This window comes from Nelumbo nucifera, chromosome 2 (assembly GCF_055504915.1).
Source record: "Nelumbo nucifera cultivar China Antique chromosome 2, China Antique-T2T, whole genome shotgun sequence".
Classification (NCBI taxonomy): domain Eukaryota; kingdom Viridiplantae; phylum Streptophyta; class Magnoliopsida; order Proteales; family Nelumbonaceae; genus Nelumbo; species Nelumbo nucifera.
The window spans coordinates 107,733,195-107,746,194 of NC_142650.1; the positions used below are offsets into that span (position 1 = coordinate 107,733,195).

General features: G+C 38.3%; 1 protein-coding gene across 1 annotated transcript; it reads left to right on the forward strand.

Moving 5' to 3' along the window:
• Positions 1 to 2,216: 2,216 nt before the first annotated feature.
• Positions 2,217 to 5,321, forward strand: LOC104603438 (phenolic glucoside malonyltransferase 2-like). Its single transcript, XM_010267463.2, has one exon. The coding sequence runs from the start codon at positions 3,740 to 3,742 to the stop codon at positions 5,114 to 5,116; it is 1,377 nt and encodes a 458-aa protein (XP_010265765.1). The 5' UTR covers positions 2,217 to 3,739; the 3' UTR covers positions 5,117 to 5,321.
• Positions 5,322 to 13,000: the final 7,679 nt, after the last annotated feature.

A 13,000-nucleotide genomic window follows, 5' to 3' on the forward strand; every position in this document is an offset into this window, starting at 1 on the left:
TTTGCTCTTCGAAATCTTGGGGAAGTTCATTACTTTCTGGGTTTGGAACTGCATCGCAGTTCAGATGGGGTGCACCTATCCCAACGTAAATATATTCATGATATTCTTGTCAGGACCAAGATGCATGAGGCTAAACCCGTTCATACACCGCTGGCGGCATCTACCAGACTTGATGTGAGCAATGGTTATCCTCTTCCAGATGCCATCGAATATCGCAGTGTGGTGGGGGCACTACAATATGTTACCCTTACTTGGCCAGACATCAGCTTCTCCATTAACAAAGTTTGTCAATTTATGAAAGAAGCCACTGATGTTCATTGGAGTGCAGTCAAGTGGATCCTCCGCTATCTCAAGTCCACAATTGGTCATGTCATTACTTTTCGTACTTCTCCAGAATTGGCTCTCGAAGCCTTTTCTGATGCTGGCTAGGCTAGTTGCCCTATTGATCGTCGCTCCCAAGGGGGTTTCTGTGTTTACCTGGGTCGTAATCTGATTTCATGGAGCTCTCGTAAATAGTCCACGGTTTCTCGCTCTAGCACAGAATCAGAATATCGTAGTCTTGCCTCTACTGCCACTGAAATTCTTTGGCTCTAGATGTTACTCACGGAGCTTGGATTGAAGCTCCCTCGCCCACCTGTCATCTGGTGCGACAATTTGAGTGCCAAGTTTCTCTCCTCCAATCCTGTTCACCATTCTCGCACCAAGCACATAGAATTGGATGTTCACTTTATACGGGAAAAAGTTGCGGCTGGCTTTCTACTGATCAATCACATTCCCAACCATGATCAGATTACACACATTCTTATTAAACCGTTGTCTGCAACACGGTTTCATGACCTTACAACCAAGCTTACCGTCTCCAAGAGACCGCTAATCTTGCGGGAGGATTTTAGAGTATCTCAATAGTTATGATAGACTTGTAACTAGGATGGGTATCTCTGATAGCTATCATAGATAATTGATCACCTTATCTCATTATCATGTAATTTTCTAGATAAACTCTAACTCTATAATTGTTATCTTCTGTACAATTATCTTGTAATTTCTCTATTTAAATGATTCAAGAGACCAATCATCACTGACTGAGTCATTCCATTCTCATTGTTTTTAGTATTGCTCTTATAAATTTAAAAGTGTTATTGTTTAGGTTGATTTTTTCCTTTGCTACAATCAGCTAGAGACCTTACCATCAATTAGGTTGACACCTTCTCTTGTTTAGCTTCATTTTAAATTAAATGGAACAATTAGCTCAATTGATAGGGTCTCTCGTTTATGGGTTTAAGGGATGAGCTACAAGCAGTGGCGGTTCTATGTAGAAGTTAGTGTTGTCAATTGCTCTCATTGAGATTTGAAAAAAAATATTTAATTATGAAAATTATGAAGAAATTTAATTGTTTTTTCCACAACAATTGTCCCCACTCAAATAAAATAGTAGGGGGTCAAGTAAAATTTGACTTATTAAATGAGGTCATATTTTAAAGATGAATAGGTAAAAAAAAGGAGAAATATACAAAATTGATACCTATGTCCCTATTTCATATTGACCAAGTTATGAGGTTTGGGATTTAGGGCTTTAAATCTTATGTGTTTTTTGTTTGTTTTCTTTCTTCCATTTCACCCTCTCAACAGTTCAATCTCATCTCTCTACTTCGTCTCCTTAAACATAGAGATAACGATTTTCCTCATTCCCCTCGGGTATGCATCATTTCTATAAAGTACTTTGCCCCCATTGATCAAAGGTCTTGATCCGCCACTAGCTACAAGATCTCTCGTTTTCAGGTTCTTTGCCTATTATGGGTGTTCAAGATCTTGGAAGCCACCCCCTTCACCTATGGTTAAAGTCAATGTTGATGGGGCTTCTGGTCCATCGTTGTCTAGGTCTAATTGAGGGCTGGATTATCATCCAAGATAGTAGTGGTAATTTTATTATGATTTGAATTGTTAACATCCATTAGGATGTTCTGGAGCTGGTTCACTTGTGGTCTGCACTTATAATTTTAATTTATTTGCCTAGAATGAGATGCACAAAAGATACTTCACTCCTTGTTGGACCGTAGTATAGTGGTTCCTTGAGGAATTCATCATGACTTATTATCTAGGCTATAGTACTAAGAGATCACATTAACATCCCACAGAAGGCACCCCACAAGTGCCTCACATGTACATATCTCAGTGTGCATTAGAAACATCTCTCATATTTATCATGAGGGAAGATGTTCTTAATACACACCACGGGTGGAGGTGTTGTTGGGCGCCAATCTGATGTCTTATACTTGATTTATAATATTGCTGACTTTTTTGGTTACTTTTGCGGTGGTGGATGATTTGGTGCAATGAATTAGAAAAAGTTGAAAGATAATAAAGTGGTGTAGGTATTTATCATTTCTTTTTTGAATTTTTAGCTTTGATGACTAAGTCACCAATATAATGATCGATATGGCAATATCCATATCCCCTCCTAAAACCAATCCTCTCAACTATGAATTATGTACCGACATCTGATTGGGCCCAAAGTTTGCGTGTGATATACTCAGATGATGATCTACAATATCAATGACTTTTATCTGTCATAAAGCCATTAATTGGCTAGACCCAAAACCAAGTGAATCAAATAATGGGCATTTTTGGCATTAGATTCAAATAATATCCAAAACCCTGTAAAGGTATTCTTGATGTATAAAGATGGAAAAATTTTCGATTTTGTGTTTAGTGTCATTTTGGTCTCCGAAATGTGAAAATTCAATATCGAATTTTTAAAAGGTGTCAATCTAGTACTTGTTGTTAATCAATTTGTTTATCAGGCGTTAAGTGATATTTGAAAAGACACAAATGCCCTTTGAGTGTTATCTAATTTTCATTATCAACCATCCACATGGTAATAAAAATAAACAGTCTCAAATCCTTGCTTCTTCTATTCAAGAAAGTTGGGATTAAGTCTCAGTGGACATTCTGGTGACCCCAACTTTCTTGAACAGAAGAGATAAAGATTTGGAACTGTTCATTTTTTGTCAACATTTAGATGGTTGATAAAGAGAATTAGATGACACTCGAACATATTTGTGTCTTTTCAAATGATGCTTAAACAACTGGTTAATGACCTAGTTAATGGCAGGTACTAGATTGGCAAGTTTGGAAAGTTCGGTACTAAATTATTGCATTTTAAAGTTTGAAGACTAAAATGACACTAGACCTAAAATACAAGGTACTAATCTAGAATTTTCCCAATAAAGAATCCTTGATGTTTCATTATTTGTTAAAACTTGATGGTTGGTATAAAGGATTTTTTTTTTCATTTAATAAAAAAACAACAGAATGGCTGTAATCCATGATTTTAAAACCTACCCAAAATTTGAACCGTTTTGGGCAACTGTTTCAGGGTCAGCAATCTGACTATCCTGTTTGTACCGATAATTCGTTGCAATTTAAAAAAATTAAAGAATAATTAAAATAGAAAATGGTCAAAATTATTGTCCGGTTCTAATGAGTTGATGGTTCAACCGCCTAGCTCAACAGGTCATTCATCAAATCAACAATTTTTATCAAGATTTCAGTTCAGAGGTGAGAAGAGGTGAAACAGAACCGGTTGACGGGACGGTTCGGTCCGACCGTTCGGGCCAGGCAAAGGACGGTTTGAAAACCATATGGCTAAGCTATAATCAGCTGGAGCCCAGCATCTAAGTAAAAGCTTTTGCTTGCATTTCTCCCTCTTCCCCTACGCTCTCCCCCAAACACCCTCTCCATGGCACCATCCAGCCAGGTGAAGGTGATAGAGTTCTACAAAATCGCTCCACCACCTGGTTCAGTCGCTCCGGCATCACTCCCTCTCACCTTCTTCGATCTATTTTGGTTACCTTTCCCACCTCCACAACTCCTCTACTTCTACGAATTACCCCATCCACTCGCTCACTTCACAAACACTCTCCTTCCCCGCATCAAACACTCTCTCTCCCTCACCCTCCTGCACTTTTACCCATTCGCCGGAAACCTCTCATGGCCAGAAGAATCTCCCAACCCCATGATCCACTACAAGGGAGGCGACTCGGTCTCGCTAACCATCGCCCGGTCGGAAGGTGGCTTCCACCGTCTCTCCGGCAACCAGGCGAGAGAGTCGAAGGAATTGCATCCCCTCGTCCCTCAATTGCCAGTATCTGGATCGGTCGTCCCGATGTTGGCATTGCAAGTGACTGTGTTTCCAAATTCCGGCATCTGCGTCGGAGTCACCATGCCCCACGCGGTTGCCGACGCCAAAACAATTTTGAACTTCGTGAACTCTTGGGCTTCGATTTGCAAGTTTGGTGAGGCATCTCTGTCAACCCAGTCTCTCCCATTCTTTGACAAGACAGTGATCAAGGACCCAAGAGGCATCGAGAAGAGATACTTGAGCGAGCTGACAAACTACTTTCGGTCCAAGTTCAGAGACCGACGGTTAGGCGTTCTGGACTTTGGTCTGCCGGACGACATCGTCCGAGCCACGTTCGAGTTGAGTCGAGCCAATATCGCAAGGCTGAAGGAACGAGTCTTGGCCTTGCAGAAGAAAGACAAACAGCTACCACCATCTCGTTTCTCGACCTTCACAGTACTGTGCGCTTATATCTGGGTTTGCCTGGTAAAAGCTGGGGACGAAAGGGTTTCTTTTTCGTTTAACGTGGACTGCAGAACTCGCCTAAAGCCTCCGGTACCGGCAACGTACTTTGGTAACTGTGTGGGGACTCGTGTAGTGACGGCCGAGAGGGCTGATTTTATGAGACAAGATGGGATCGTCGTCGCAGCAAAGCTGATAGAAGACTCGATCAATGGTTTGAACGATGGAAGTCTGGACGGAGCAGAGTTCTGGATTTCACGCTTGCTGTCTTCTGGGGTTAAGGGAAAGGTTTGGGCTGCTGGGTCGCCACGACTAGGGATATACGAAGCGGATTTTGGATGGGGGAGACCGAAGAAGGTGGAATTGGCGTCAATCGACAAAACGGGAGCCATCTTTATATCGGAAAGCTGCAACGGAGATGGTGGGGCTGAAATCACTCTGACGCTCAGAGGACCCGAGATGGATGCCTTTGCTTCTGTATTTGTTAATGGTCTTGAGGGAAAAGGCTATGCGATGTACCGCTCTGGACTCTGAAGCTTGCACAGTATGCGATTGAAGATGTTTTCAATCGCCACTTCCATCCATGGACCAGTCGTTTTCATTGTTTATCTTGCTCCAACTCACTCACGACTCTGTCATTTGTCGCTTTTCTTTTTTTCTCTGAATTCCAGAGAAGACAGAACTTACATTTCCTTTTCTTTTAATCTTCTATCTTTATCTAAACCAATAGTTATCCTGAGTGCTGGTGCCATGCTACTATTTCTCAGTGCAATCTTCTTAGGGGATTTATGGATATTATGCTTAGGTGATGGCTACGCAATTTGTGCTCCCTAATGCACTTTTTGTGAGGCCTGATCACTATATGGAGTATAGCATCTAGAGAAGATGAATGATTTAGTAGAATAACATCAAACGGATGGAGGTAATTTTTTTCTGACTTTGTCCTTTTGTCATTTGGGGTAATGGAGGTGGAAAGTCTAAGATCGGATCAAATTATATGTAAAGTTTATAGTTAATAATTCATTATTATGTATTAATTTATATATACACACACGATACACAGGTTGGGTTTGGATTGGGTCAGAGAGAGAGCTGACAAGGACTAGACCAAAGAAAATAAAAAATCTTTCCACTTAATTCTCTCAAATAGATCCCTTCGTGGGCAGCGCTAGGATTTGGTCTTTGTCAAAATTCCAATGGGCCCCGCTCGTGAATATTGTCTTGGGTACAAAGTAAATCTGGAGAGCTATTTGATATTTCTACAAAAAATCTGCAAGAATGATTGACTCGTACGTGGACATGGATGAACCTAAACCTTGTATGACTATTTTTACATTGTCCAATTGATCTCAGATTGAATTTGGGATCAAATTCAAATTCAGCAAGGAATTTTTAATAATTAGAACAAATCCAGATGTGATTGAATCCTACCTAAAGCTAAATCCAATCCCTCTTTAGGTTTGAAGGGTAAATAAGCACAGATACACCCATATCTATGCTGAAATTTAATCAATTATAATTGAATCATGAAGGCAATTAGGATTAAACATTAGACCACTTTATCAAATGGATTCTAATATTATGTATATGTTTGGTATAACTTCCATTTATTAAATAAACATTTATATTTGATTTGTCTTTAAAACTGAGAAAAAGTATTTGACAAACTATTTGTTGACAATTAAGTATGTGTTTGGTTTGTTTACGTTTATTGAGTAAATGCAGCCATATAGGTGCCCTATTAGCAAAAGCCTCATTAATTGTATCTGTACTTGTCGATGTTTGCCAAAAGCAAGTATCGATTTCTATGTGCCTCTCCCGTTTTAGGAAGCTCCAAAATGAAGCTTTCCTGAAACGGGTAGGTATTTATTAGCACTTTGCTGATATGGTGTCTAATGGTGCCTATGTGTCATAAATGCTCTCATTAATTGTTTTTCTCAGTTTTACAGTCACACAAGTACAAAATATTTACTTAATAAACATAAATAGAATCACACACCTTCTAACATCAGCCAAACAGTGAATAAACACCTAAAATTTGGAGAAACCGTTAAAATAAAGCTTCCCCTAACGTTACACACATAAACCAACTTTTATTAATACTGATACAAACGAATCAGCATGATGAAATAAATAAACAGAAGCAATACCAAACATCGCCTATATCTAAAAACTGTTTTAACTTAAACGTGAAGTGAGGAACCTGAATATTTTTTTATTCACTAGTAATTCCATCTACAGACATCATCATTAGAGCAAGCATTTTATTGTAGATCACCTGGGCACGCATGATCCTTGTTTGTTTTAAATTCAAAACAAAATGGTCTTTTTCTTGGGTGGGGTGGTTAGTATGTCCATGTGCGGTAGGTTGAATATGCTACAAAGTTTTAGGTTTTAATTTAATGAGTTAAAGCTCATATTGTATATGGTTGGACCGTTAGAATTGAAATTTGGTTGCAGTTTTAATTTTTATTTTTTTGGTTATTTTGATTTTGCAAATTTCTAACCAGTTGAACCTTTATGAGTCATTAAAATCTAGTTGGGTAAGTTGGGGTTTTAGCATGCTTTCAAAATCGGATTGGATCGGATGGTTGGATCAGAAAAACTGGGAATAGATTAGGTGATCATTTCCGTTTTTCCTTAAAATCATATTTTCTCCAAAAATCGCTGAGTTTGGTCAGTAAATCGCTGATTTGAGTGGTTAACTGTTTGAACGGTTAGACCATTTGAACTGGGAACTGGACTCCTAACCGGTTCATTCTCCAAGTTGATTTTAAAAACCTTAGATTTTAGCAACCTACTTGAATTTAACAACTCACTGATTCATTATTATATTCAGAATATTGAGCTATTAACCTATTACATTATTTGTATTTAAAAAGTATTGCAATTTTCCCCATACCTGGCCTCCTCGACCCAATCCTAATGCGGATGGGATTAATAGGGATATCCAATCAAAGACGGGGATAAGAGTGAAGTCACTCAAAATATATTTAAAATATTATTTATATTTTATTTTTTTTATTTTAAATAAATATTATTTTCAAAAAAAATTATTAAAAAATTTGAGGATTCAAGTTCCCAATGGGAAACCTGTCTCCATTGGGAACAAAAAACTTTAAAAATTATGGAAAAATTTTTAAAATTTTTAAAATTTTAAAAATTATGGACATAATCCTAGAAGACAAAACTCCAAAAATACCATAAAAGCCCGGAGTGGTCTAGATTTGATAAGCTACAAGTGAAGCTTATAGTCTTTTCGGGCTTCCTAGCTTCCCGATGTGTCTAGCAAAAATTCCAAAAGGGTCGATTGAAACTCTTGATACGTGACTAAGCATTGACACAAGTACGTTCTTCTCATTTTCTTCTTCTTCTTCTTCTTCTTCTTCTTTTTCTACTACTACTACTACTACTACTACTACTACTACTACTACTACTACTACTAATTGAAACGAGTTGCAGCGGTAGGAGGGAGAAGAGGAAAGAAATGGTTCAGAGGAGGGTGAAGAAGAAGAAGAAGAAGAAGAAGAAGAAGAAGAAGGATATATATAGAGAGAGCGAGAGATCAGTAGAAGAGTCAGAGTTGGGTTCAGATCTATTGCTGCTGCAATTGCAACAGCGGTGATGAAACAGAGGGAGAGAGAAATGGGAGAGAAGAAGAAGAAAAAGAAGAAAAAGAAGAAGAAGAAGAAGAAGAAGAAGAAGAGAGTAGGAGAGGGAGGCCGGAGGTGGAGATCGATCTAGGTTCACCACCGCTTGTGCTTTGTTTTCTGTTTTGTCAATTTGGGGAAATTTAGGGGCACTTTTATAATTTTGAAAAATTGGTGGCATTTTGGTAATGTTTGGTAAACTTGATCAAATCGGGTCCAAGGGTTAAATCGAGTTTCCGATCCAATGGTGGGTAATTTCGGATAAAAAAATGGAGGGTTGAGATGGGTCTGACCGCAGGGAGTGGGTTTGTGTGTAGACCCATGAGATTGGCCAAAACGAAACCTTTTTAGATGGAAGGGTAAATGAGGATATTTTTGACTGAAATTTCACAAGATGGGGTTTTTGGACATTTTGAATTGATTGGTAGGGTTAGATTGGCCTGATTAGGCCTGGATTGGGCAGATCTGGAAAGGGATTAATTCGACCAATCTGGAGCCTTGAAATGAAATCTATGTGTGATCGATGGGCAAACCGAGAAAAAATACTATTATGTTTTGGAGTGATCAAAAGTGTTTGATCAAGAATCTAGGGTGAATTGGAGTTTAGGCGGCGAACCGAGCAAAAATTGGGTGCTAACACTTGTTGGCGTGGAACACTAGTTGTTGTGAAACATATTAATTCTTCCATCTCTTTCAGATGTTCGAATAGTGATGTAAGATACTATTTGATGCAATAGTTCCCTAATCAGTAAAACAGTAGTTCATTTCTTAAACTTTGACATTTGGGGGAGTCCAAATTTGCTACCGGGTTAGTGCAATCGTTTGAATCGCATTCATGTACTACTATGTTCCCAAAAGATATACCTTCCATGGGTGATGCCATAACAATGGTGGGGGATACAAAGCTTTGGAGGAAAAGTAGCATTAGTAGTGGTGGCAACAATACTATCAAAGACCCTCACCTATTACAACGATTTTGTAGGAACAAAGATGAGTTCCTTCAGGCCAATCAATTTTTTCTTTAATAAATTCTCCTTTTCTATGTATTTTTTTTTTCTTGCCAAATTCTATATCATGGTCCAAGATAGTTAGATCATGTTTAGAGAATGATGCATATATGGAAAAAGGGTTTTAATATTTCAATGATTATCAATAAATCTTTTTTTTTATGGATTTGATTTCTTATAAATTAAAAGATAAACTTGAGGTATAAATCAATTATTTTGCACAGGTGAATGTGTAAGTGGGACCTACAAGTCTTATTTTGTACAAATAAAAGTGTATGTGGGGCCCATTAGTGCTAAATGTACATTGATGTATCAATGTATCAATACTTGTTTGTTCTACTATGTATACTTACCAAACAGTCTTTTTGTCTTTTTAGCTTTTAAGAAGATCTATTAAAAAATTGCTACCAAACAGTCTTTGGTCTTTAAAAATCTACTCATGAAAGCTCGTTAGTCTTTTAAGGTTTTGAGCTTTTGAAAGATCTTCTTAAAAATACTTGCCAAACGCCTCCTAAGTCTTTCCATTTTGGTTGTCATAGCAGAATTGAAGCTGAGGAAAGTTCAAGATTGGAACTATATATACGCCGGTCGACAACCTCTTTGTTGTCCAACACAACAAGGAGAGGAGAATTGCGAGGAGGAGGACTGAGAACTTGACATAATTATTCCAAGACGTGATGATTTATTTAGTGATTTAGTGAGATGTGTCCTTCTGGACCTTCCCCATTAGAGCCGCTTTCAGGATTGGATTTATTCCGCTATGACCATTCAGAGTTTACGGAGATGGATTCTCTTTCCCCATCTCATCTCAATGCTGGCAAGAATCAACGGACCAAAGGTCTCTTCCCATGACCCTTGCAGAGAAAACCTTTCTTTGAGCTATGCACATGATCAATCTCCCCTTTTAAAGTTAAGGGCTGATGTTGGGTTGGGTTGGGTCGGGTTGATGTTCGGGTTAGGGTTTGAGTTAAAATTCATGAATCCGACTTTATTTTTTGTTGGGTTAGGGTTGACCCCTTAGCCAATCCAACCCAACCCAAACCCAATTCTATAGTACATGTCATATATAAATATATGTTATATGTAATATATAACATACATTGATTTGTTTAAATTCATGGTACTTGTATAGCCCCACCACATGGTTCATGTATTTCTTTTAAGATAATCACTTCACTTAATCCTAACCAGAAAGACTAAAACCTTAATAACATTATATAAGGTTTTAAAGGATGGGAAGAAGGTTGGGTTGGGCCCAACCCGAGCCCAACCCAACTCAAAATTGACTTTGGGTCGGGTTGGGTTGGGTTAGGGTTGAAGGAATTTAGTTAGGGTTGGGTTGGTCAAGTTGAAGTTCAGGTTAGGTTAGGGTTAGGATTTGGGTTTAGAACTTAGGGTTGGCCTCAACCCAACCTAACCTAACCCGACTTGTAGTCCTATAAGGATTAAATACCAATCCACTGTGACCCATCATCAATACTTGTTAAAGGGTCATAGCCCACCCTAACATTGACCCACCCATATTGATCCACTTAGACCCATTCAAATTGACCATTACCTACACCCTCACTCATACTAACCCACCCACCCTAACATTTTATTTGGATTTAAATATGATATCGATAGCCATTAGGTTTCATTGTTCTACTCCATCCCTATTTGTCTCCTTTTTTTTTGGTTTTACCGTTGAACATCTAGTCTCTCGTGCTCCAATAATGTGGATATTATGATTACTTTCTCAGTTCCCTTTATCAGTTTTAGAGGTTAGACTGTCGAAGTTTTATAAGATTTACAACCCGATTCAGTACTTATCAACCCATGAACATCTAGTCTCTCGTGCTCCAATAATGTGGATATTATGATTACTTTCTCAGTTCTGTTTATCAGTTTTAGAGGTTAGACTGTCGAAGTTTTATAAGACCCGATTCAGTACTCCTTATCAACCCATGACTATGCATGGCTGTATTCTTAATGGTGATCACATAAGGTTTTTATATCCATGACCATGATTAGTGTTGTGCAATTAGTGTTTGAACATGATTATTTTTCGCTATTCTACTAATCTATGCTGAGAAACATTAGTTCTTGAGGATTACCCGTTATTAAACATACTCTCATAGTAGGAAGAATAAATAACAAATGGGCAAATAGGAAATGAATAGGAGAAAAGCAAGGGAATGTGGTTCAGGATTACTGCCTTCTCGTAGTTTAGGAGTATGGTAAGGATGCTAAAAAAACGCGAGGAAATGGTACAATAACCAATGGGATTAGCAGGTCCGAGTAGTCCCTTTAGGAGAGGGGAAGAATAAGACATGTAGGGGAAAAGAGTAGATATGTCAATAATTGGTAAAATGAACAATTGAGTAAAAATAAAATAAAATAAAATAAATAAATTGGGGGAGGCTTTCTTTCATGTTCATTGTTGTGCCTTTTATTCTGTCTGATTAGTTGTATGTCTTATGTTTTTGGTTTTACTTGAGTTACCATGTGGGCCCCACCTATTGGACCCGGGAGAGGGGTGCCTAACTCATTCTCTCTTCCATCCGAGTCTTACCTAGGCTGGTGTAGTCAGTGCCTTTGGCTCTAGAGTCACTATTAAATCGAAATGAATTTTAATGCCATTCTTGGAGGTCCTATCACCTTCATTTCCTAATCTGATGGGTGGCGACTCCATTTGCAGCCCAAGTGGCAAGTGAGTCAGTTTTTTTTGACGCTCACAAACTGGTGACTCCATTGGGGATGTCTTGGACCATAGGTGGGGCCCACATGGGGCCCATTTGGCTTGGATTGCTCTTTTATACTTATATTTGCTTTTATTTTATTCCTTTGATTTATGATAATAATTGCTCATGTTACGATGCTTAATTGATAATTGCTTGCTATTTGCTTGATGTTTTATTTCCATTATTGCATGCTTGATTCACTCGCTCTCTTGCACACACCATTTGCATTGGTTCTAGCATCCTATGTCCCATTAGGAGAGGGGTCAGTAAGTGGTCAAGACGCGATGGACTCTGCTCCCCGTGGTCGCACCCAAAGCCCCCAAACCAGTCACCCACTTGAGAAACCCATTTGCCCGATGGGTGGAGGTTTGAAGGTTGGCAATCTTGTTGGAACCATTGAGTCTAGGTGTCAAATTCTCCCCCTCATGCATCACTATCCACATGTCAGACTTGTCAGTTAGGGTGTCAGTCGAGTTGTCCGATATGATACCCGATACCGATACTTTGATCCTTGGGAATAAGTAATGTTTGGAAGGAAAACCATATAAGATATTATAAGTTTCAGTTTAGTTAGAATTAATTGGAAGAGATAGCTCACCAAGGAGCTCTTCTAAGGAGTGCAAAATGATTGTTTTGATAGAGTTTTTCTATCAAATATCACTCTTTTTGTTGTCGCCATATTAGGGAGATGCTACAAAAGAGCTACAATTGTCAAATAGTTGTAAGTTAAAATATATACAAATGGCATTCAAATAATCAAACTATAAAGATAAATTGATAAATATATAAATGGTTCCAACTTTCTAGTGGGATTGAAGGGATATGCTTCCAAAATTGGATATGTCAACCTCTAAATCAATGCCTATATCATCATTTTCTGCTTTACCTATATTTACAAAACGAAAAAAGTCAAAAAAAAAGAAAAAAAAAAAGAAATAGAGGAAGTGCATATCAATGCCTCAATCATTATTGGGACAAGAAAGCTACGATACGGCTTTAATAGTCTTTCCTCCCTCCCATTAAATGTTGCTTTAGAAG

What these genes read in the sequence shown, in the direction of transcription:
- LOC104603438 (XM_010267463.2), top strand. Translation starts at nt 3,740, where the DNA reads ATGGCACCATCCAGCCAGGTGAAGGTGATAGAGTTCTACAAAATCGCT.